At 45.1% G+C, this 26172-nt stretch overlaps 2 protein-coding genes and 1 non-coding gene across 3 annotated transcripts; 2 read left to right on the top strand and 1 right to left on the bottom strand.

Moving 5' to 3' along the window:
• Positions 1 to 261: 261 nt before the first annotated feature.
• LOC138981367 (isopentenyl-diphosphate Delta-isomerase 1-like) lies at positions 262 to 6814 on the bottom strand. The gene is made up of 6 exons (XM_070354260.1): positions 6508 to 6814; positions 5993 to 6162; positions 5407 to 5499; positions 4621 to 4751; positions 2916 to 3108; positions 262 to 1601 (listed from the first exon to the last, which is right to left on the bottom strand). The coding sequence occupies exons 1-6, from the start codon at positions 6636 to 6638 to the stop codon at positions 1465 to 1467; spliced, it is 855 nt and encodes a 284-aa protein (XP_070210361.1). The 5' UTR covers positions 6639 to 6814; the 3' UTR covers positions 262 to 1464.
• Positions 6815 to 6863: 49 nt separating this feature from the next.
• On the top strand, positions 6864 to 25641 carry LOC138981366 (uncharacterized). Its single transcript, XM_070354259.1, has 10 exons — positions 6864 to 7159; positions 8963 to 9069; positions 9496 to 9641; positions 10977 to 11138; positions 12486 to 12616; positions 12779 to 12881; positions 21601 to 21732; positions 22495 to 22580; positions 23222 to 23308; positions 24158 to 25641. Coding segments are annotated over exons 1-10 (1047 nt in total). The 5' UTR covers positions 6864 to 7157; the 3' UTR covers positions 24249 to 25641.
• On the top strand, positions 15486 to 15604 carry LOC138983399 (5S ribosomal RNA). Its single transcript, XR_011461136.1, has one exon. It is a non-coding gene; the product is annotated as a 5S ribosomal RNA (ribosomal RNA).
• Positions 25642 to 26172: the final 531 nt, after the last annotated feature.

Here is a 26172-nt window from a genome sequence, read left to right as displayed (position 1 = left end):
CTGAACAGTCTTTTCGCTTTGTTTTTTCTTGTCTAAGAGAAAGGGACAAATTCAGAATCAACATCAGTCAGTAAAGGAATAGTGTAAAACTATATTTGACGTAAACTGTTATTTTAAGAGTGATAAACAAAAAGGGTCCCGGCCTTACCGATATAACGTACATTGAGCGGGTCACATAGAATCAGTCCTGTTTGGTTAAATAGTGGAATGGTAATAAGTTTGCATGTAATCTAGTCAGGTACCGACACACGAGAGACAGTGTTTTTGCATCGTGCATGTCAATTTATTACTCAAAAGTTCATCAAACTTTACTGAAAACAGACATATAATGAAATAGGTGATCACTCATAAAACCATGAACATAATTTGAAAAATCTGAAAATACTAAACAATCATAGGCAAGATAGGTAACATGATCTTAGGGCATGGTCTCTGAAACTTACAGGATACTGATATACAATTCCATGGTGACTAGAACAGGAATGTTTCATCTTGCTGCCATGTAACAATTGCTAATCTCTCTGCTGTGTTATTCCAGCTTGGTATGTAGTTATCTTCCCAGAGGCGAAGTAGTTAAGCCAGAGGGGGGGGGGGGGGTGGTTACAACCTGAGATACAGGGACACCTCCTGCGCATTAATAATAATTTGTGGCTTATCCTTGATTTTAAACATGATCAACTGGTGTCAGCAGCCACTCATTATTTCTTTTGAAGTTAGTATTAAATAATGGCAATTTATCTTCACTGATATCTGCTCCCGACATCATATAGAATGGTTGGAAGGAAGACATGTCACATAGGAATGGCAGTTAAATAAAACTGTACAAAAATGGTACCGAGAAGGATTCTATTGAAAGTACATGAGTAATGTCAACACATATTTGTTTACAAATGAATGATGGTTTTCGAAGACATTTTTTTTTTGACATCTGGAACCCCTGTAACACCCCCCTAATCTGCCCCTGCTTCCCTATGTTCAGGTATGGGGATTTGTCATGCTATTAATTTTGTTTATAAGAAAAGGTGATGAAGGTGTTTTGTTTCCCTGTGTGTATGTGTGTGTGTGTGTGTGTGTGTGTGTAAAAGTGTGTGCTTGTGTGTATGTAAAAGTGTGTGTATGTAAAAGTGTGTGTGTGTGTGTGTGTGTGTGTGAAAGGCAGAGAGCACAAGAGAGAAAAGTCTTTAATATTTCAATGCTGCAAATTTCCCCCTCAATTATTTTCTAAAAACGAGAGAAGGTGAAAGGACACTGTACAACGTACAGACAACCAAATAAAAACACATACCGTCAACAAAACGTGCACCAAATCAAAAGCACGGTTCATCTTATGGTCTGACTTATTCATTCACAACACGTTCATGCACACCAATCCAATGCATTGCACAACATCCTTGTTTTCAACAATAACATTTCAAAACACAACAAGTACACTAAACAATATTTAGGAATACACAGGGCTGGTCATCACAACATGCGATGTATGGTGCTGCAGTCTTTCTGGGAGTCCAGGTTGCTGAGGTTGTCCCACCACCGGTACAGAAACTTGGAGACAATCAACTTGAACCAGGGCGTCAGCAACACACCATCCTTGTCAGCGTCCTCTGAAACATCAAACACACCATTATGAAGTTGTTTGCTTGTATAGTTTTAACAAATGTAGTAAAGTCCAACACATCAAACACACCATCATAGAGGTGTTTGTATAGTTTGAACAAATGTAGACAAGTCCAACACATCATCATAGAGGTGTTTGTATAGTTTTAACAAATGTAGACAAGTCCAACGCATCAAACACACCATCATAGAGGTGTTTGTATAGTTTGAACAAATGTAGACAAGTCCAACACATCATCATAGAGGTGTTTGTATAGTTTTAACAAATGTAGTAAAGTCCAACACATCAAACACACCATCATAGAGGTGTTTGTATAGTTTGAACAAATGTAGTCAAGTCCAACACATCATCATAGAGGTGTTTGTATAGTTTGAACAAATGTAGACAAGTCCAACACATCATCATAGAGGTGTTTGTATAGTTTGAACAAATGTAGACAAGTCCAACACATCATCATAGAGGTGTTTGTATAGTTTGAACAAATGTAGACAAGTCCAACACATCATCATAGAGGTGTTTGTATAGTTTTAACAAATGTAGACAAGTCCAACACATCATCATAGAGGTGTTTGTATAGTTTGAACAAATGTAGACAAGTCCAACGCATCAAACACACCATCATAGAGGTGTTTGTATAGTTTTAACAAATGTAGTCAAGTCCAACACATCATCATAGAGGTGTTTGTATAGTTTTAACAAATGTAGACAAGTCCAACACATCAAACACACCATCATGGAGAAGGTAGTTTTTTTGTAAGTGCATTTTCGCAAATGTAGTCAAACAGTATTGGTCTTCTATTTCACAAATTTAAAAGGACTGGAACAATGCAACATTACTGATGTATGAAGCAACGAAGTTATGAATCAGCATGTACCTACAAACTTTTGACATTGCAGAACTTATCCCTGAAAATGCACTCTCATAAAAATGGGTACATGTAGTTTTATCATAACGGAGAATCTTAAATCAAAGCCCACTGTCTGCAGGTTGAATGAAACCTGCTCCAAATTAACATGATTTTTAATTAAATAAATCTATAAATAAATTAATAAATAAAATAAATAAATAATAAATCCATTAAATAAAGCTATAAATCAACACAGAAGAACCACCGATTGGCTTTTCATCAAAGGGTATCAACATGCACTTCTGAGTAAGTATTTTGTGCATTGACTGTTGGCATATTTATGAATGATTTATTCAGTGTGAATTCTTGAAATCTCAACTCAATCAGAATACTGTCCAAACAGGTCAGGACAAGAGTAATGACCCTCACCACAACACAAAACATGAGCTCACCAATAAACTGTTTTAACTCCTCTTTGCTGACCCAACGATAGCTTTTGACCTCATTGGCATTGGGGACAACTGTGACGTCACTCTGGATGAAGAGAATGTAGTCAATTTCATGCTCTCCCCATTTCCCGTCATTAGGAATGTTCGCTGCCCGATAGTGTATCCGCGTCAAATAGTTAAAGTCTGCAAGAGCCACCTGAAAACAAGACATGTCATTAGAAGCCTGAACAACTCAATACTTCTTCTTCTTCTGCGTTCATGGACTGAAACTCCCATAAACACACATGTTTCTGCACGAGTGTTATTTTGTTAAAGTGCATGACCATTTTTACCCCACCATTTAGACAGCCATACGTCGACTTCAGAGGATGCATACTTGGTATTTTCTTGTTTCTACATGTATCCCAATGACATTGATTATAGGACCTTTTCCGTTCAAACTTGGTCTTAATTTTGCTTGCGGGTACACACAAAGGGGGATATAAGGCATTAGCAGGTCTGCGCATTAGTGGACCTGGGAGATCGGAAAAATCTCCACTCTTAACTTGCCAGGCGTTGCCCGGGTTAGAACACTCAACCTTCTGAATAGGAGTCCAATGTCTTATCCACTAGGATATTGCTCCCATCAAGAAGACGCAACACCATTGTTGCTATTCAAACAAAAAAGAATCTCAGAAGCCGTCTGTAGCAGGTCCAGACCATTACTGTCCACCAGTGCTGGTGAAGGAAACAAGGGAGACAACCAAGGGAGACAACCACAGCCAAGTTGTTTTGTCATGCGGAACTGTCTGCATGGGCATACGATTGTGGGAATTGTGTGATTTGTCTATCTCAAAACAAATTATATCAGCATGTAATCTGCCTCAAAACACACGACAACAGCCTGTGCTCATCTGTTGTAATGTTCTGCGTTATTACATATGTTTACAAAGAGGTAGAACATATCAGTAAAGTTGAGAGTAATCTAAAACACAAAGCCCCCAAAATTCCCCTCTCTTTCACAGGAAGATGACTGACCGTTTTTTCTCAGCCCCTTCACCCTAGGGACTGGGAAACATTTTTTTCTTTCACTCTAACAAGCTCTAAAGCGAAAGTTAAGTTAAGTACTTCCAACAGAGCACCAATCCCCTGATATCACATTAGACACATTTTTCCGGGAACAGACTACTTCCAATTCAGTAGGGGGGCGACTATCCTCAACCCGGCGGGTCCCCAGGTGGCGGATAGGGGAACGGCCCCCAGATATGGGGGCCAGCTGCGAATATAGAATAAGCAGTCCCGGACCAACTAGCGGTGTCTCTACCAGGACGGGGTGGGTTGGCAGATGGCACTGACTACCCTATAAATGCCCTACGTGTCCGATGACAGTTACACCATGCGAGTAAGAGCCGCATTAAAAGCTCTAGCCCCGGGGTGGGACCCCCGGTAAGAAATCCCCCATGTGTTCCCAGGGTTAGGTTTTTGAGCCAGGAACTAAGGGCGGGGTAACCCTGAAAGAAACCTAAGGGCTGAAGTCGGAGGATCTGGGCCAACAGGCGCACCTTAACCAACCACAGATCCACGCAAAAACGCAAAATGAAATGTCGTCAGTCCAAAATGCACGCGATGGTGCTTGAACAGCTTGTTTCGCCCTGCAGTCCGGACTGACGATCTAACAGCGAACGACAAGAAGAAGAAACACATTTTTGTCTTTTTTTTTTGGCCTTACCTGGTTTGCCTCAATGCCCAGTTCATGTTTCAGCTTGCGCTGAGCTGCTCGCCGGACTCCGAGGGCCTTGGTCTCATCCTTCTCCGCCTCAAAGCTGAGGGGATGGCTGCAGCATGTGTTTGTAAAGTGACCTGCAAGCAAGCATTTCCACTGTAGTTTACCTAGGGTAGTGGCATCTATAATACATGCAATCAGGGACCTATATTTAGGTCTATGATGCAATCATCAGTCACATTGAACATGACACTGTTTTTCTATCCTGTGTGTGTTTGGTGTGGTGTGGTGTGGTGTGGTGTGGTGTTGTGTTGTGTTGTGTGTATGTGTGTGTGTTATGTGTGCGTGTGGCATGTGTGAGTGTGTTTTTGTCAGTGTTTGTGTCCGCATGGTTTTGTATCTGTATGCATGTTTCTTTTATTTTCCTTTGAGTCTTATAATTTTTCAGACATCTAAAGAAGCGAACGAGAAGAAGAAGTCTTAATTTCTTACCTTAATCTGATAATCTGAAGATAAACCCTACAAGTATTGATGTTGTTGTAACATACAGTATACAGTTGTTCATTTAATGTTTGGCCACTCTGATAAGAAGAAACCTCCAAATAAAACACAACCTTTCTTGTTCACTTGTTAACTAATCAAAGTGTCAACAAATGACACAGGCAAAAGTAGGACAAGTTTGATTGGTCGAAAGTTAAAGTTGTCTCATGACAGATTCGACTGTTTTGGTTTGCTGTTGATGTTGCTGTAGCCATCATTTTTAACACCCTGCATGATAAATGATGAACCCACCTGGAAAAGTGATCTTTTCATCAGATCGTTGCTGCAGCAGAAGCTTGCCCTCAGAGTTGAAGAGAAACACACTGAATGCACGGTGGAGCATGCCTGAATGAGACAATGTCAGAAACCACAGTTATACAACTGCTCCAGAGGATCGACACTTTTACCTTTACATCATACAAAAAAGACAAATGGTGTAACATAACGAATCATCATTAAGAAAAATCAACAAAAGGAGTTCAATCTTCCCTTACAGAAAAGAAAAGTTGCAGCAAGGTCGCTGGGATCAAAACAGATCATGGCAGCAATTCCCTTACAGAAAAGAAAAGTCGCTGCGAGGTTGCAGCGAGGTCGCTGCGATCTAAACAGATCACAACAGCAGGTCACGGGTAGGCGCGGCTTCCCGCGATGTTGTCGCAAGCACTGCAGGTTTCCGCAACTAGGTCACAGCAACAGCTGTAATTGTAAAGGTTATGGACTCGAAGTTTTCCAGCCACTTGTGTGTGTGTGTACTGTGGTATAGTAATTTATAATGGCAGATACTTTCTTGCTTACACAATTGGAGATCTAAGAAGGAAAGAAAAAGAATTTGAAATACCTTTGTTAATGTTTTCCAGTAGATGGCATGTTTTCTTTGAAGCAGCACCAACATTGTTATCATCTTCGTCAACCAGGATACATTCCTCATTCATCAGGTCGATCTGGGTCTGGTCAAGGCCTTGGAATACGTCTTCATTCTTGGACATCTTGGGAATATGCTGTGACAACCTGATTTTGGAGTGAGAAAAACAGTGTGAAAATTGTCCTTGTGCATCGATCAGAATCACATGAATTTTTATAAATCAAAGATGAGATTAGTTTCATTCATTCCAAAAAAGCTTGCCCGCTCCGGTAAAAGCATGCCACTGGCTGGACAAGAGGACACGAAAAAATAACAATGACAGCAGTTTATCTGTAACACTGACTGATGATTTGAGATTCGCCTGAATGCATTGTCTGTAGTCTACAGCCTAAATGAATAGTCTGGAAGCAGACGACAGCAGATGTATGTAGCAGACGATTTCTTTTTTCTCGTCACACCGAGGTGCATTTAAGTAAATGCCTCTTACAAACCTTGCCGAGCTGCAAAATTTGGACAGACGACAGCATGTACTACCAACTGATGCTATGGGCATCTGACGGCAGAATGACGACTGTCGCCAGATTATGCCAACAAAAGTGAAAAGTGGTCTGATTCGAGTCATTGATGGTCTGATGGGAAGTAGACTAGATTATGGTACTTCGAGGACATGCCGTAAATCTATTCTCTTTTCACATCCACTTATAAGCACAGAATCGAACAATTGACGTCTAACAATTTCGTTCAATATTAGAATTGACATTATTATTTGGCTTATATTTTTAAGATTTAGGCAGGCGATTTTACGACTTGAAGAGGTTCTGCAAGGGAGATAACTCTGGACATTGATTTGGGTTCACAATGTCCAGTGCAGACAGATCCAATCGTAAGGACAGTGTGCGCTGTCTGTTATCTCAATGACATCATGTGAAGAAGAACACTCTTGTTCCTGACCCCATTCGTCAGGGCACTGTCTATTTCAGGAGACAGTTTTTAGCTCGCTTTGCGCGATACTGTCTTCAGAAGTAACTAATATACTGAGTCAGTGAGTGGCTTTGCTTTGCAGACACACTCACACAGTAACAACTAAACAAGTTCACACGTATTCAAACGTGGGCTGCGTGCAGAGCGTTGGAAAATCATTATGTAAGTGAAGGGGGGAAAGAGAATCAAAGCATTGATCTCTTGGACAGTTATATGCACACTATTGTACGTACCTGCTTTTAAGTCTGATGTGACAGTATGCCTTGATGTCCAGGAAAATCTAAAAATGTAGATATCACTAGGAACACGGTTCAGTTGAAACAACCATTTGCCACCTCAACAACAACAAAAATTGTCAACTCATAGTCATAAGAAATAGCTTGAGTATACACTGAGAATTAACGCATGTTCCATTTTGTTTTGAATTAATTTAAAACTATCAAATTACAGTGTTGAGTTTTGAACAGTAAAGAGGAGATCGGCAACTCCCAAAAGGTGCCCAAGAGGACACTGAATTTTCATTTTGGGTTTTTGAGTCACTTGAGAAAAAGTGACTATGTAATCGGTCAGTGTTAGTCTGTCCGGCCGGTCGGCCGGCCAGCCGGCCGTCCGGCCGTCCGTAGACACCACCTTAACGTTGGACTTTTCTCGGAAACTATCAAAGCGATCGGGCTCATATTTTGTTTAGTCGTGACCTCCAATGACCTCTACACTTTAACGATGGTTTCGTTGACCTTTGACCTTTTTCAAGGTCACAGGTCAGCGTCAAAGGAAAAATTAGACATTTTATATCTTTGACAAAGTTCATCGGATGTGATTGAAACTTTGTAGGATTATTCTTTACATCAAAGTATTTACATCTGTAGCCTTTTACGAACGTTATCAGAAAAACAAGGGAGATAACTAGCCTTTTCTGTTCGGCAACACACAACTTAACGTTGGGCTTTTCTCGGAAACTATAAAAGTGACCGGGCTCAAATTTTATGTGAACGTGACTCATTGTGTTGTGAATAACAATTTCTTCCTGTCCATCTGATGTCTCATATAATATTCAGAACTGCGAAAGTGACTCGATCGAGCGTTTGCTCTTCTTGTTTAATATGTCTTTTGTATTTTTGTTAGGCCCCAAAAAAAAAATTGTCTGTTTAGGGTAACCCGACCGACCCTATCGATTTGGCGCCGACCCAAAAACTTTTTTTTGATTTCAAAAAAAAAAAAGAGGTAAAAATGCTAAAAAGAGACATTTGGCGTTTCTTTCTCTCCCTTTCTCTCTGTTTTATTTATACGTTAGTTTTGAAACATGTATTCATCAAATATAAGAAGTGAATGTTCAGCCAACATAGCATTTACACCAACAAAAAAAACAAAAAAAACAAAAAAAAAAACCTACCTACCTACCGACCCTACTTTTTTTGGTCATGTTACCCTAAACAGACAATTTTGTATTTTTGTTATGTTAAATGATTGAACTGTTCAAATTTTTCATTTAAAAGACTGCACGTTTTTGACATAATGAGAAATTAGTGTTTGATGTGTTGCTTGTAAAACTGTTTCTCGTGACGCACAACATTTATGTTTGAAATTCAATAAAAAATAGTAATAGACTAATACATTAGTATTTGCTACAAACTTTTGATATCATTACATTCAAACATTTCAGATTACAATGAAAGCAGCTTTATTGGTATTTTCTCACAAATAAACTATGTGTGAATATTTTTTAAATGTCATCTGACAGGGAGCACCTTTTGGGAGTTGCCCAGATTTATTTAAACAGTTCACGTATTCATTGTTACACTGTATTTGATGATCTAACCAAGTTTCTATTGTAGGACATAATGTATGCTATAACTAATGAAACCTTAAATAAAAGCTGTCTATGACCTTACACACCCTTCCCTATTGCACACGGTCATACGCTCATCGGAAGTGTGATGAATGTAAATAATATTCTCTTTTTTTCAGGTTGCCTGCTACTTATGACCCGTCTTTTCATGATGCTGAGCGGGTCAAGAAAATGGTGTACCGGCCTCTTGGTAATACTGGCCTCGACGTGTCCATCTTGAGTTTTGGTACGTTAATTGCTGATGTATTTGCTTCTCAAAGGAACTGCAATTTGAGCTTAATTGCTAACTTCTTGAAATAGTGTTGTTATTATTTTTGTTATGATGGAGGTGGTGCTTGTGCTTGTCAGTCTGTCTGTCTGCCTGCATACCTTCCTGTAAACAAGTGATTTTAGGCATGCCCAAATTAATTCATCAGAAAACTGATTAGATAAGTGTACATCCATTGTCTTATAAGTTATCAGTCCTCTGACAGGTGCAGAAATCTGATCTGACAGATGCAGAAAACTGATAGATAACTGTGCATAAGGGTAATACATCCTCTGACAGGTGCAGGAAACTGATTAGATATCTGTGCATAAAGGAGATACATCATCTGACAGGTAAAAAAACCGTTTAGTTACCTGTGCATAAAGGTGATACATCCTGTGACAGGTGCGTCCTCGCTGGGCAGTGTGTTCCGCCAGACGGACGACAGCGAGTCGCTACAGGTGGTGACGGAAGCGGTGAAGAGCGGCATCAACTACATCGACACCGCCCCCTGGTACGGACACGGCAAGTCAGAGACTGTACTCGGCAAGGTACATCACACTTTGTTCTTTCTGATAAACAAAGGGAAGTAAGCTCTCTAAATGCATACCACATGTGCAATAGAGTAAGTGAGAGTTATGCTGCACCAATCTCCTGGCACCTGAGAGAATGGCAAGCATTGAAATGACTTTAAATTGAACAAGGCAGGTTTGGGTTTTAAGGCCACAAAAAAAAAAGTTGTATGTTTCTGGTAACATGGCTACAAAAAATAGGGTAGGTGGGTGGGGATTTTTTTTAGTTTTTTTAGTTTTTTTGTTTTTTTGGTCAGGGTAGAAAATAGCTATACAGTGATGCAAAGAGACTGGGCTTACTATACAAAGAGAAAGACAACACATTACAAAACAAATGAGACAAAAGGGATGCGGGGTTATCCCCCTTGTGTCGTCTGCCATCTGTTACTTTTGTTTTGACGCTTTTTTTCTTTTTTTCTTTTTTTACAAATGCAATAAAAAAAAGTCTAGGGTCGGCGGGAAAAAACTAGGTAGGGTCGGGTGACCAGAAACATACAACTTTTGTTTGTGGCCTAATCAATTTGGAAGCTTGCATTCTTCAATAAATAAATATCACTGGTTTATGCAATTAAAACCAGGACATGTAGATTCGGACAGAGTTTCTTCCCACAAGCGGTCAAGACGATACCCGCGCGTCCATGAATAGTCTGGTTTTATTGATTGCGGAATGTGCTGTGATAGCTGTATCTCTTAATCTACTTTAACTTCCATATATGGTGCTCAGTTATGTGATACTTATCTATAAAAAGGTGTGTGTGTGTGTAATATTATTCGCTGACCATCAGATCTATGTTTATTGCATTTCATGTTTTAATTTGTTATCTTTTATTTTTACCAGCGACTGGGATTTCTGTCACGTTATAAAAGTGCATGAGGCAGTGATGTGTGCTTGCGTGCATGCGTGTGGGTGTGTGTGTGTGTGTGTGTGTGTGTGTGTGTGTGTGTGTGTGTGTGTGTGTGTGTGTGTGTGTGTGTGTGTGTGTGTGTGTGGGACTTGAGGCGAGGAAGCTTTGAGTGTATACTGCTAGTTTTAGTGAATGTATTTTTAAACTTATGCTGTCCAGTGTTGTTTTTAAATTGATGTTGTTGATCAGTTTGTATAAATGATGCGTGTGTTGGTGTATATGGCTGGATTGAAATGTTTTTTTAACCGCAATGTTATCACAAATTCCCAACCTGGGGCAATTAAAGATTCTGTATTCTGTATTCTAATGCAACTAATCCATTGTAGGGCATAATTGATTTTGCTCTTCAATGGGGTTTACTGATGATTGAAGACATTACTGAACTTGGCTGTTTGATGTCAAATTGCAGGCTCTAAAGGACATTCCACGATCCACATACTACATCTCCACCAAGGTGGGCCGCTACCTGCCCGATGCAGACAAGATGTTTGACTTCAGTGCGGAGCGAACGCTGCGCAGTGTTGACGAGAGTCTGGCCAGGCTGGGCTTGGACTGCATCGACATCATCCAGGTGTGTGTACACAGTTCATGACATCATCCAGGTGTATGTAGACAGTTATTGACATCATCCAGGTGTGTGAACACATTTATTGACATCATCCAGGTGTGTGTACACAGTTATTGACGTCATCCAGGTGTGTGGACACAGTTATTGACATCATCCAGGTGTGTGTACACAGTTATTGACGTCATCCAGGTGTGTGTACACAGTTATTGACGTCATCCAGGTGTGTGGACACAGTTATTGACATCATCCAGGTGTGTGTACACAGTTATTGACGTCATCCAGGTGTGTGTACACAGTTATTGACGTCATCCAGGTGTGTGTACACAGTTATTGACATCATCCAGGTGTGTGTACACAGTTATTGACGTCATCCAGGTGGGTGGACACAGTTATTGACATCATCCAGGTGTGTGTACACAGTTATTGACGTCATCCAGGTGTGTGTACACAGTTATTGACGTCATCCAGGTGTGTGTACACAGTTATTGACATCATCCAGGTGTGTGTACACAGTTCATGACATCATCCAGGTGTATGTAGACAGTTATTGACATCATCCAGGTGTGTGAACACATTTATTGACATCATCCAGGTGTGTGAACACATTTATTTACATCATCCAGGTGTGTGTACACAGTTATTGACGTCATCCAGGTGTGTGGACACAGTTATTGACATCATCCAGGTGTGTGTACACAGTTATTGACGTCATCCAGGTGTGTGTACACAGTTATTGACGTCATCCAGGTGTGTGTACACAGTTATTGACGTCATCCAGGTGTGTGTACACAGTTATTGACGTCATCCAGGTGTGTGTACACAGTTATTGACGTCATCCAGGTGTGTGTACACAGTTATTGACGTCATCCAGGTGTGTGTACACAGTTATTGACATCATCCAGGTGTGTGTACACAGTTATTGACGTCATCCAGGTGGGTGGACACATGCATTATACAGTGGAACCTGTCTACCACCACTCAAGAGGCCGACCAGGGGTGGTTGTTATAGACAGGTGGTCGCTGTGGAAAGGTGTATTGGGCCAATAAAAAAAGTATTATGTATTTAGTGAAACCCTTATTGCACTTGTGATTTGGGATTATTTGAACTAGGCTTCGTGATATGCTAATTTTTATGGCTGTACAAGCATGCTTAAGCATGTAAGATAAAATAAACATTGTTTTCCTGGCCCAGCATATGAACATTATATTTGTATTTATAGCTGCAGTTAGATCCTAGTTTTTGTTCTTCAGACCCAGTGACCTTATCAGCGTCACTGGATATTGTCAGTAGGATTATTACTGATGGGAGAGACTTTGTAGTCAGTATAATTATGACTGTTGTCGTTCCAGGTGCATGACATGGAGTTTGCAGACAACCTGGATGTCATCATCAACGAGACGCTACCAGCCATGCAGAAAGCAAAGGATGCTGGGAAGGTGCGCTTTATCGGAATCACTGGCTACCCTCTAGAAAACTTTAGGTATGTTATCAATTTTGTGTGTGCACTGTCTTGTGTCTGTCTCTTTAAAGTTTAATTTTTCTTGTTGGTGGGAGGTCGTTATTGTCTACTTGGCAATCGCGGTACTTGTAATACACTTTAAATTGATACTATTGTTAAAGTAATTTGAATGGGTGTTTGCAGGACGGTGCTAGAAAGGACAACGGTCAAGGTGGACACCTTGCTGACTTATTGCCATGCTTCCATGAACGACAACTCTCTGGCAGATTACCTCCCTTACTTCAAGGTTAGTGCATTTTTATTCCCCCCTCTGCTTCTTTACCTCTGTAAACTTGTAGGGGTAGTTATTTTTCGATAATGACCCAGCAACCAAACAAATAACGACCCAGCAACAGCCTGAATCCTCGATAGTGCAATGGGTTGAGAAGTTGTTCTGTTTCGGTACTACTTTTTGCGACTGAAAAGTTCCGAACGCTCTAATGTACGAAGTATACATCTCTGGAGCAAACAATACAAACATACCGCATTTAAATTAACAACTACAGGCCTGAACACATGAATCTCCATATAAAATCCATGAGTTCGGTTGTTTTCTGAATCAAGATCTGCCGTGCTCAAACGTTCATCACAAGCAATTTCCCGCAAGGCAAGTAACTCATACTTTGTCTAGCGACAAGAGTAGTTCCCCTTCTTTTCACTCAGTTTCCGACAACAGACTGCAATCCGACGGTCAGTTTTCAACAATATTTCATTTAATAAACGGATCACACGCAACCAAATGCACACATCTCATCAATTTAAACAACATAAAGCGGTTTCATACACTATTTTCCCCAGAAAACTGAACTTCATACAGTTTTTAACGTTGGAACACGGGTGCAAAAGTTCGTCTGCTAGTCCCATTTGACGAAAGAACATTATCCTAAGCGATACCAAAACATATACAGAACACACAATATCTGCCTTTGCCGCCACAGCAGAATAACAGCATATCTGTGTACTTGATTTTAGTCCAAAATAGGAAAACTGACAAGAAGTGTTAACAGAATGGAATGATTTGCACGGAACTATACAACCGCGCATTAATCGATCGCCTGCGCAGGTTGACTGGTTGAGTGAATAGGATTCGATCAAACTTTCGCAAAAAACCTCCTCTTTTCTTTGAATAACTGAAGAAAGGAGGAATAAAGAGGTTACACACCTCGTCTCAGTGATTATAAAAAATAATGGTCTCAGTTCGCGGTCATGAAAAAGCTCACTAAACCTCGCATTTTTCATGATCCGCTAACTTCGACCATTATTTTTAATAATCACTGAGACTCGGCATGTAACCTCTACTTATTGTCCTTTTCGTTTTACAGCTTTGTGTTTTCTCATTTGGAAACAGTACAAAAGTTGTTAAAAGTGTTGTACTTCTTTGTTCCCTGACTGCTTCAAGCTGAAATTTGCCTGGTACGTTATTTTTCATGTAGTTTGTTTTCTTTTCTTACAACTTATCTCACTTTCAACAACATAGGTAAAAAGTGCATGGTTGCTTTCATTTTGGGAATGTGGGAGATAGCTCCAGAAGAGCACAGCCAGGTCCTACCTTCTCCATATTCTGCAGTATAAAGTCTGTTTCTCAGTTGTGGCATGAATGAACAGGACACTTTTCTGCCGATTACAAATGTAAAAAAACCAATCCACATTACAAATGCTAACTAACTGTGTGTATATGTGCATGAATGGGTGCGTGTGTTGCGAATGATGGCAAGAGAGGAAGTCATAGAATGATTATGGCAATCATTTTTGCGTATGTATTTTTATTGAAATCGTTGATTTGCTCTTTACTTTGGTGTGCTTGGCTGGATTGAATAAAACTGTCAGGGCAAATTCCCAACCTTGGGCAATAAATATTGTGGTCAATATAACACTTACCTCGACAGTACTATTCTTGCACATTATCTATTATAGGCCGAAAAAATTGGACAAAACGCTGAGTGGGTACAATTATCTCCCATAACCATGCGCCACCGTGGATCCCAAGCACTGTCCGAGTGCTTCCCCCTTACAGGATGTAGGTGGCGCGTCCTCTTTCTTTTTTCGCGCGTGTCAGACCGGCTGTGTTTCTGCTACGCTCCCGGATTATTTTGGACTAAGAGGCTCCTTTTCTGTGTGGACTATCACCTGTTGGATTATTGTGTGTTATTCCACTTCTGGCTTGAGGCTACGTTGTGTTTCCTTCAACTTGTGCCTCCGTTTTTGTGTGGCGGACTCGGCGTGCCTCCCGTCCTACTTCGTGGTGACCGGTCGTCTGCTTCTCGTTTCGCCGCATTCACTTGAGTATTGACCTAAATTTTCTTTGAATTTTGTTAATTCTCGGTCTTTAAGGGTACGTACAGGGCGAGGTAGGATGTCTCGTCCTGTTTTGGGCTCTGGTTCTACGGAACCAGAGTCTGCCGGGGGCAACCCTTCTCCGGGCGCCCAGCGTCATGTTTTACGCACGGAGAAGGGGATCTTTCGGCGCTCCGACTCTCCCTCCCCAAACGCTTTGCGTTTGCGGCGAGGGAGGGCGGAGAAAGCCTGTTTGAGCAAGCTCAATGCGAGCTTGCTCAAACAGGCTGGGCTTGAGCCTGGGACTTCGGGCGGGGCTGCGCCGTCGAAGGTTCGGGGAAGTTCGAGGGGAAAGAAAAAGCTTCTTTCTCCTTCTCCTTCAGTGGAACAGGCTTCCCCCCCTTCGACGCCGTTGTCCGGCCCTCAGTCTCAGGCTTCAGCTCCTCCCGGTTTCGAGCCTGGGGGGAAGGTTTCCTTCTCCCCCCTGGCTCGAATCCGGGGGCAGGTCGATTCCCAACCCTCTTTGGGGGTTGGTGAATCCGATCTAGGGGCTACTGGAGAGACTCAGGTTTTGACAGCCAACGGCCATACCACGTTGAAAACACCGGTTCTCGTCCGACCACCGAAGTTAAGCAACGTCGGGCCCGGTTAGTACTTGGATGGGTGACCGCCTGGGAACACCGGGTGCAGTTGGCATTAAAATCTTTCTTTTTCCGGTGCCTCTCCTGTGCCCTCCTCGGTTTCCACCGCTGTGGAAGCCAGGAGGGACACGGGTCCTCCTCTGAACTCCCTCGCTGGGTCGTCTGCTGCTGTTTTGACAGTAGTTTCGGCCTCCTGGGGGGGGAGATCGGAGGAGATGACGGGGTCTCTGAATTCCCTCCCCGCTGGGGTTGGGATGCGAATTGACCCCGTTCAGGGCGGTCCTGTGGGGGCAGGGGTTTCAGGCTTCGTGCCTACGACCACTGCTACTACGGTTCCCTCTGACGTCCGTGTGACTGGTGGCTGTCCCTCTTGAAACGCTCCGGCCGACTAGTTACTGGACGTGGAGGTGTTCGACAGAACGTGGTACTTCTGTCGAATGGTCAGGGCGACGGGAACATTGTTTCTGTTGCTCAGACCGACACCTCCGACCGGACCGTCTTGACCCCACGCCATTCCTTAGCGTCTGGTGTTCGGGTGACGGATGGTCCGGACCAAGGGTCCGGAACGTTCCAGGCTTACGGGTCGGGATCGAACCGGACCCACGGGTCCCGACTGGACTTGACCTCCGGGTTTGGTCCGGACGGGACCCATGGTACGGGACCGTACCGGACCTTAGGGTCCGGTGCGGGACAGTACCTCTGGCCCTTGCCGGACCCCCCGGACCTACGGGTCCGGATGGTACGGTACGGGACCAGTGTTTCGGTCGGGACCGGACCACCCGACCACCTCTGTTGGTCTGGGTGGTCTGGCACCGAACCGGAACACACCGGACCTACGGGTCCGGAGGGTACGGTACCGGACCAGTGGTCCGGTCGGGACCGGACCACTCGACCACCTCTGTTGGTCCGGGTGGTCTGGCACCGAACCGGACCATGCCGGACCTACGGGTCCGGATGGTACGGTATGTCCACGTCCGGACCGAGCCACCCGAACACTTCTGTGGGTACGGATGGTTCGGTACCGAACGGGACCTCCGGATGGTACGGGACCGGACCGAATCTACGGGTTCGGATGGTCCGGTACCGGACCACCCGACCACCTCTGTTGGTCCGGATGGTCTGTCACCGAACCGGACCATACCGGACCACCGGACCTACGGGTCCGGATGGTACGGTAGGTCCACGTCCGGACCGAACACTTCAGTGGGTACGGATGGTTCGGTGCCGTACGGGACCTCCGGATGGTATGGGACAGGACCGGAACACCGGACCACCCTACCGGATCGGTCCGGACCACCCGACCACCTCTGTTGGTCCGGATGGTCTGGCACCGAACCGGACCTACGGGTCCGGATGGTACGGTATGTCCACGTCCGGACCGAGCCACCCGAACACTTCTGTGGGTACGGGTGGTTCGGTGCCGAACGGGACCTCCGGATGGTGCGGGACCGGACCGGACCTACGGGTCCGGATGGTCCGGTGCTGGACCGGTGGTCCGGTCCGGACCGGACCACCCGACCACCTCTGTTGGTCCGGATGGTCTGGCACCGAACCGGACCATACCGGACTTACGGGTCCGGATGGTACGGTGTGTCCACGTCCGGACCGAGCCACCCGAACACTTCTGTGGGTACGGATGGTTCGGTACCGAACGGGACCTCCGGATGGTACGGGACCGGACCGGAACACCGGACCGGAACACCGGACCACCCTACCGGACCGGTCCGGACCACCCGACCACCTCTGTTGGTCCGGATGGTCTGGCACCGAACCGGACCTACGGGTCCGGATGGTACGGTACGTACGTCCACGCCCGGACCGAACCACCCGAACACTTCTGTGCGTACGGATGGTTCGGTGCCGAACAGGACCTCCGGATGGTACCGGACCTACGGGTCCGGACCTACGGGTCCGGATGGTCCGGTGCGGGACCACCCGACCACCTCTGTTGGTCTGGATGGTCTGGCACCGAACCGGACCATACCGGACCACCGGACCTACGGGTCCGGATGGTACGGTATGTCCACGTCCGGACCTTACCACCCGAACACTTCGTTGGGTACGATGGTTCGGTGCTGAACGGGACCTCCGGATGGTACGGCACCGGACCGGACCACCCTACCGGACCGGATCGGCACCCCCGACCGGACCGGACCATTTCTTTTCTGATCAGACCCCATGGGTTCCTGTTCAGTCTATAAATGGCGGGGGTTCGTTGGCTGGGCTGACCCAACAGTCGCAGGGTTGTTGTTTTTCTCCCCCTTCGGCTGCTGGAGACGTTTCGTCTTTGGGGCAGGGGTCTTCGCGGCCTCTTGCTTCTGTGGGCGTTTCTTCACAGCCTGCTTCATCGCTTTCGGCTCTTCCCCCTCAAGCTCCCTACACTCCTGCTTTTGAGGAGTTGTCGGGAAGTGAAGAGGAGAGTGAGTCGGAGGACGATAGGGAGGAGGATCAGGGTCGCCCTGAGGTTAACACTGAACCTCTACCCTTGCCGGTTTCTGATGGAACTTCCGAAGCTATGCTTCGTACTTTCCAACAGTACATGACAGACATCACGCGGCGTCTTGACGTCACGGATGCCTCTCTTAAGCGTCTGTCGTCTAGTGTTGACACACAGGACGTGGACCCGGGGTCTGAGGACGAGAGGCAGGAGGCTCGTCCTCGCACAGCTAGAAGGACGTTTGAACAGTTTCAGGACGTCCTTCCCTGAGACGCCCTCTCGTCCTTTGAGTCCGCTTCGGCCCGGGCGCGGGAGGCTCACGCCGCGTCTGCCGGCGGCTCGTTTTATGAACGATCCGGCCGCCGGCAATTCGCGTTCCACCCTAGTCTAAGTGCCACGGTGGAAGCGGCAGCACATCGCCTGAGGAGTACAGATTCACGTGCAAACGCGACCTATGTTCCTCGGGAGGACGCGGGTTCAGTGCCATGCTTTCCTTTGGGAGGCGCACCTCCACTGTTTCCTCGTGTCCAATCTGTTTCGTCCCTCCCTTTTCCCTTTGACTCTCGAACTCTCCCTTTCCAGACTTCGAGTGTTTAGGGTGGGGCTGACGGTGATGTGTTCGTTGGGGAGGTGCCTTCGGTCAAGAAGGTGGAACTGAGCTCTGCTTCGTTCCACAATCTTGAGGCCACCGTTTCGTCCACAGTCGAGGCCCAATCACAGGCCTTGACATGGATGAGCACGCTGTCCACACTGTTGGACCCTCCCAATCGGGCAGAGTCCGATTCCACTCGGGTCCTTGACACGGTTCGAGTGGATCGGGCTTTGCATGCCGTGCGATCGTGCGTGACGTCTGCGGCAGAATTGGCCATTGGAACACGGGTCCACTTTATTGGCCCTGTTCCGTGATCATTTTCTGCCTACTTCTATAGTGCCTCCGGATATGAGGAAGAGTCTGAGGAACACGTTTCCTCAGCCTTCTTCCCTCTTTCATCCGGACACTGTTCGTTCTGTGGTGGAGTCCACACGCCAGAGGAACACTGATTCTCTGATGGTTGGCCTCGCTGCTTCGGCGACGGCGGCGGGGAGTAAGAGAAGTGCTACAGTCACCTCCAGCTCCCAGCCTCAGAAGAAGAAGAAGAAGCCAGTTTCACTGCCTCCTTCTTCCTCCTCTTAGGCGCCTGTTGCGTTCCCAAGCAAGACGAAGGGTGCTCAGACAGGTAAGGGGAAGCAGCACCACCAGGGGGGGTGGTCGCAAGCCTGCGCCTGCCCGCCAGCAGAATTTTCAGTGAGTCCCGGCCCTACGTTGACGCCCCCTCAAGTTGCCCCTCTTTCGTCCGGCGGTTCCCTTTTTTCGGGCCCGCGGCATGTGGGGCAGACTGGTCTCCAACCAGTTTTTCTTGAGGGTGGTGTGGTCGGGGTTTTCTCTACCGCTGTCGTCACAACCTCCATTGTCCGCTCTACCTTGGACGTTCCCCCCTCCTCGAGAGCCTGCCAGATGGCAGGCTCTTCAGGACGAGGAGAACTCGTTGGTCGAGAAGAAGGCGGTCTACCCCCTTTCTCAGCCTTCTCTGGGGTTCTGCTCCCGCCTGTTCACCGTCCCCAAAAAGGACGGCCGGTTCAGGCCGGTGTTGGACCTCTCCACCTTGAACTTGTACCTTCACAGGTGCAAGTTCAAGATGGAAACCCCTTCGTCGGTCCGGTTGGCCATCCGGCCAAACGATTGGGCCATGTCTGGGACCTCCAGGATGCTTACTTCCACATCCTGGTGGCCCCGGGGTACCGACATCTGCTCCGATTCGTTTGGGAGGGCACGGTGTTCGAGTTTCGGGCCCTCCCATTCGGCCTGTCCTTGGCCCCTCTGATTTTCAACGGGGACAACAACACCACATGCTTAGCTTACCTTCGCCACCAGGGGGGCACCAATTCTCGGTCCCTCTCCCTGTTGGCAGAGGAGATTCTGCTCTGGTGCCAGACCAATCAGGTCCGGATGTCAGTCCAGTTCGTTCCGGGGAAACTGAACGCCCTGGCCGACATTCTCAGTCGGGGCGATCAGGTTCTCTCCACAGAATGGACCATCGCTCACAACGTTCTACAGCGTCTGTGGGCAAGGTGGGACCGTCCTCTGATCGATCTGTTCGTAACTCGATTCAGCGCTCGGCTTCCCAGGTACGTCAGCCCCTTTCGAGACATGAATGCGTTCCACTTGGACGCATTCACTCTCTTGTGGAGGCTCCTCGATGCTTACGCCTATCCCCCGACATCTCTGATTCCGAGGGTGCTGGCAAAATATCTGCAGGAACGACCAAGACTGATTTTGGTCGCGCCTTACTGGCCAACAGCTCCGTGGTTTCCAGATCTTCGCGGTCTCACCCACGTAGACCCTCTACCTCTGGATCTGGACGGGGGAGGTCTGCTCCAGCCTCGATCATGCCTCCCTCATCCACGTCCAGAGAGTCTGTGCTTGACCGCATGGCTCTTGTGCGCTCCAAACTGCTTGCACTAGGATTGCACAAGAGTTCAGTAGAGTTTTCCTTGAACGCTAAGAGGCGATCAACTAATCAGCTCTACGACTTACGCTGGAGAGCTTGGGCCACCTTCGCCTTGTCCAAGGGGATAAAGCCGCTTTATCCCTCAACACAGGACTTGGCCAACTTCCTGGTGGAAGTGTATCAAAAGAAGAGTCTTTCTTCTAAGACTCTTCTTGGATACAGATCTGCCATCGCTTCCACGATTGCGGCCGCTACTGGTCGCAGAACTGAACACTTGATCAGGTCCTCCCTCATCGCTAATGTCCTTTCGGGTATTAGCAATGCAGCGGTGTCTAAACCTCTGGTTTCATTTCCCAAGGGGGATGTCTTTCTGGTCCTCAAACTCCTGCGTAGCAATGAGTTTGAACCCCTGGCAGGCATCAGTATCAAGTTGCTGATTTTTAAGACTAATTGTTCCTCATCGCTTTAGCCACTTGCCGTAGACTCAGTGGTATTCAAGCTTTGAGTGGCCTGGACTTTGACATTGAGTTCACCACACAGCAGTGGTTGCTAGCATGGTCACGTCAGTCTAAGGTATGTTTCTTGGGTATATTTTCTTTTACGGTAGTACTGTTCGAAAATTGCCTGGGTATCTTAATCCTTGGATTTAAGTGATTTTGATTAAGGAGTTTAATACTCTACATATCACCCTCACACCACTCTGGTATTCTGTGCAAGAATAGTACTGTCGAGGTAAGTGTTATATTGACTGTAAGGCTTCTTTTTAAGCCTACTGTCTATATGATACTTACCGAGACAGTACTATTAGAGTTTCCCTCCCGCCTCCCCTCTTGATATGTTATGGGCTTTTTGAGGGTCTGCAGCTCATAAAGAAAGAGGACGCGCCACCTACATCCTGTAAGGGGGAAGCACTCGGACAGTGCTTGGGATCCACGGTGGCGCATGGTTATGGGAGATAATTGTACCCACTCAGCGTTTTGTCCAATTTTTTCGGCCTATAATAGATAATGTGCAAGAATAGTACTGTCTCGGTAAGTATCATATAGACAGTAGGCTTAAAAAGAAGCCTTACATATGGTGTAAAGTGTTGAGTTTCACAGTTGCAGTTTGTGTGTGTGTGGGCAGAGTAGAGGGGTTGGAGTGGTCAACGCGTCTCCAATCAGCATGGGGCTGCTGTCTGACCGTGGTCCACCCGCCTGGCACCCGGCCACACAGGACATCAAGGACGTCTGCGCTCAGGCCGCTGCCTACTGCAAGGTCAGCTGGCTTCTTTGTTTATTATTCACTGAAATCAGAATAATTTTTTTTTGAGCCCCGGGGATACAAGTTCAGAGTAATTGTATGGTTCATGCCCAGAATGTTTATATTATGTGTGAGTCATTGATCACTTTGACTTTTTCATTCATCCCACTTCCCATGTCCGATTGTCATAGGTAAAATGCAAAACCTATTTCAACATACAAAGTTAGGGTTTATTTTTTTTTATAAAAAAACGCTATGAAGGTCTGTCGTTTGACATCACAATACATGCGCACCTGCCCTTGGGGAGCAAATCAGCGGCCCATGACTGTCGGATATGCTGTCCGTAAACATTGTGTAGTCTCTTTTTGTTAGCACACCTGGTGACTATCTGTTTTGTCTGTATGGCTGAAGCATGTGCCTTTGCTGATATAAACTCCATTGTGCGTACAGTAGAGAGAAACGCCAACATATAGACTGACAGTGAAAATTGTGAGACATCTGTTGACAATTAAAGATGCTCTCAGGCTCTTTTGAACGAGCTTTGATTTACAATGGACCCCCCCCCCCCCCCCCAATTTAAGACTTTCTCTCCTTTAAGACCTTACCTTCTAAGATTTGTTTATCACAACCTGTGTAAATTCACATGCATTTAAAGACTCCCTCCTCTTTAAGACCGGATTTTCTCAGATTTTTGGAGGTCTTAAATTTGTGTTATTGTAGTTGTCTTTCTTTCTTCTTCTCTCTTCACGAGCCCATGTGTTGTTTGTTTTGTTTTAGATGAAAGGAGTGGACATTTCACGGCTGGCCATGGACTTCACGCTGAGCCAGACAGACATCCCCACCACTCTGGTCAGCACCGCAAGGTCAGGACAGACACTAGGGGGGGGGGGGGGGAGCCAGACAGACATCCCCACCACTCTGGTCAGCACCGCAAGGTCAGGACAGACAATAGGGGGGGGGGGGGGGGGGGGGGTGTCCGGCGTATCTAGCTCAAACAGTTGCTTTCACATTTAGTCAAGTTTTTACTAAATGTTTTCTGACTCAATGTAAGAATGATTGCATAGTATTCCACATCAATTCCTGAACCCAAAAGTATAATATACGAGGGTCTACTGGAGTTGACTTACAGGACTAGAAGAAGTTTACATTTCAACATTGTTCCTCCGGACCTCCACACACGTGTTCCATCTGTGCCGCAGAGCCTTGTTGCCGTTGCTGCTGAAGCTTTTGTCTTGCAACCGTAGAAAGTCCTCAAAGGCAGTCACTACATCATTGTCCGTTTCGTAGTGCTCCCCCCCTGAGGTACTTCTTCATGTTTGCAAACATATGATAGTTTGAGGGTGCCAAATCTGGCGAATCAAGCTGATGGTTAACAATCTCCAAGCTGCATTAAACCAAGCTTTGTGAGACTTTCAGCATGATATTTCCATGGGGCTATTTCTGATATTAAAGCAGGTCTTTGTTTTTATTTTGCCATTCTGATTGCCTGTCCTTTGCTTTGCAGCTTGAAAAATCTGCATAAGAACATCGAGTCTGTGTACGTAGCTCTGATCAGCGAGGAGAAGGCTGTACAGCAAGAAGTTATGGACAGGTGAGGGGCAATTAGCAAGTTAGTTTTACCTGCAGATAATGTTACTACGTCACTTTTTGTTTTCGTTTTCTTATCTAAAAGCAGACTTAAAATGAATTTTGGAAACATTTCTTCCATGACATTTACTATTACCGTATAGTTATCCTGTCATTTGTCTTTCAGTTTATTCCATTTTTATTCACTCCTGGTACAAGGACTTTTGGTTTGTTGTTGCACTTGTTTCTTTGTTTCCTGTATTGAAATTTGTGAGTGTAAGATGTTATTTTTGAAGGGATATTGATGATGATGTAAGCAGTGAAGTCTCAAACTTGTTGCTTGCTTGACAGAAGTATTACTACACTGCGTGTGACCTAGATTTACCTGACTGATAAGACGGGTGCAATGGCCCATGCGGCAGGTCGTGTGTTCGAATCCCAGCCGCGCCTGGTGGAGATATTTCCGATCTCCGCTTAGAACTGTACCCACGGAATACGCGCTATATAAGCTTCCTATTGATTGATTGATCTCCCAGGTCAACTAATGAGCAGACCTGCTAATGCCTTATCCCCCTTCAAGTGTACATGCAAGCAAAAGACCAAGTGCACATAAAAAAGATCCTGTAATCCACTTTTGAGTTCAGTGAGCTATAGAAACACGAAAATACTCAGCATGCTTCCCCGAAAGCGGCGTATGGCTGCTTAAACGGAGGGTTAAAAACAGTCATACACTTACAAAAAAAACTTGTGCTATAAACACGAGTGTATGTGGGAGTTTGAGCCCATGAGCGAAGAAGAAGAAGACCTGACTGATTGATTTGATTGACTGTGTGTGACCTAGATTGACCAGACTGATTGAATGTGTGTGACCTAGATTCATGAAGCCGCTGAAGAACAAGCACTGGGAGGGGGTGGAGCTGGCGGAGTATCGGCGGCAGTTGAAGGAGCTGGGGGGTGCTGTCTGAAGGAGGCTGTCTTAGGACAGCGTGGAACATGGCTGCTGCTTTTACCTCTACTGTGTCCTAATCATGATGTAGTACGAAAACCAACCGCTACCTGTATGACTACAGTAAACATTTTAGTTTTTTGTATGTCTTTATGAATTAATTGTTTCTTTGTTAAAACTTTGTCATTATCATTATTCCATGCTCATTATTATAGTCACTTCACCGTCTTAATCATCATCATCACCATCATCATCTTCATCATCGCCCCTATCATCTTAGTGCTTTTGTGAACAAGAAACAATTGACAAGTGGCTCTATCCCATCTCCCCCTTTTCCCCGTCGCGATATAACCTTCGTGGTTGAAAACGACGTTAAACACCAAATAAAGAAAGATCGCCCCTATCATCACCTGTTATTACCAATTCAGTGCTCCATATGGCTTTTTGACCAATCAGGACGGATTCTAGGTGACCCTCTAAATGTTAAAACGTTCAGTCAGGGACCCTTTTTGTTTATCAAGCTAAAAATTAACAAGACAAAGTAAAAATTTAAATCAACAATATCAGCGTGATTTATTCTAAAGAATGACACTTCAAATGCTGTCAGATAATACTCTCTTTATCTAAAAAAATACCAAAAAGCGAGTTTTGTCGGTGGGTGCTTTACGGAACAGCAAGGCACCGTCCATCCTCCGAGTGTGCAATGCCGACCTGCTCACTTGAAATCTAAGTTCGGAAAAATCAAGTGAAATTGCGTCACTCGCTTTACGTCAAATGTATATCTTTACGTCATTTTCCATCTGCCTGGAGTCGGTTCTAAATCTGTCGCTCTCTGTTCAACAAGAAAAAGCGAAGCAACCAAAAAGCATGTTCAACATGGTTTATCTTGTGAGATTGTTGTGTGTCAAACACATTTGACCTGTGAATATTCATCACGTCAGGTGTGTTACTCTGATTGGCTGACCCAGGTCACGAGAATTCTTTGACTGACAGGCATAATCAGGTAGGAGCGCTCAAGTTCCCATTGTGGCTGTTCTGTCTAATTCGCGGGGTCGCTTCAATTTTTTTTTTGGTCGAATTAAACGGTAATAAATGTTATTTCTAATATGCTGACTGTTACTGTGTTAGCAAATGATAACAGACATGTCTCACAAATGATATCAGCATTCGCCTAAAAGGCTCATGCTTGATATCTTTTTTCTCGACATGTCTTATCATTTGCTTACAGTCAGCATATTAGAAATAACTCATAATGTATCGAATGGAGATTGGATTTCCCTTCTTTGAGTCATGTGACGTCAGAGGCCGACAAAACTTTATAATTTGGCTTTTCAGGTTGACCGAAACTTCAAAGGAACTACAAAACACACGTCATGTGTTTGATTGCATGTGTGTGTGCTCGTTCAATGTCAAAACAACAACAAAGTCAGTACATGAAGTGTGTTTTGTAGTTCCTTGGAAGTTTCGGTTAACCTGAAACACCCAAATATGAAGCAAATGTGTTTGTTTGCATGTGTGTGTGTACTCGTTCAATCGTCAAAACAACAACAAAGTCATAGTACCTGAAAGGAATTCGATCGATACATAAATGTTATTTGCGTGTTTAACCAAAATATGACATTTTACACAGATCTCGACAGTCATTGTTCACCTCTTGGAGAACAATGACTGTCTCGATCTGTGTAAAATGTCATATTTTGGTCAAACACGCAAATAACGTATATTATCATCATCATCACCATCACCATCACCATCATCATAGCCATCTGAGGAGTGTGTTGCATTGGAGGGAATGACAGTACTTTACACTCCCTTTTTTTGTGTGTGACATTTTGGCCTGTCTTGTAAACAATATGCCATTCCATTTAACACAAGGTGTAATTGTGTTGGTGCAGTTACCTTTTCCTGATCAAAATTTGTTTTTTGGACTGGTCAAAATATAT

Source organism: Littorina saxatilis, linkage group LG12 (assembly GCF_037325665.1).
Source record: "Littorina saxatilis isolate snail1 linkage group LG12, US_GU_Lsax_2.0, whole genome shotgun sequence".
Classification (NCBI taxonomy): domain Eukaryota; kingdom Metazoa; phylum Mollusca; class Gastropoda; order Littorinimorpha; family Littorinidae; genus Littorina; species Littorina saxatilis.
The sequence above is the reverse complement of the archived record's forward strand: the minus strand, read 5'-3'. Positions and strand labels throughout refer to the sequence as shown.

Excerpts from the sequence above, each read along its gene's own strand:
- LOC138981367 (XM_070354260.1), bottom strand. The coding sequence starts at position 6,638 with ATGACTCGAATCAGACCACTTTTCACTTTTGTTGGCATAATCTGGCGA. Across the intron at positions 6,163-6,507 it reads AAATTTTGCAGCTCGGCAAG|GTTGTCACAGCATATTCCCA; the intron begins GTTTGTAAGAGG and ends CTCCAAAATCAG. Across the intron at positions 1,602-2,915 it reads GGAGTTAAAACAGTTTATTG|AGGACGCTGACAAGGATGGT; the intron begins GTGAGCTCATGT and ends TTGATGTTTCAG.
- LOC138981366 (XM_070354259.1), top strand. Across the intron at positions 9,070-9,495 it reads CGTGTCCATCTTGAGTTTTG|GTGCGTCCTCGCTGGGCAGT; the intron begins GTACGTTAATTG and ends ATCCTGTGACAG. Across the intron at positions 22,581-23,221 it reads ACTCTGGTCAGCACCGCAAG|CTTGAAAAATCTGCATAAGA; the intron begins GTCAGGACAGAC and ends TTTGCTTTGCAG.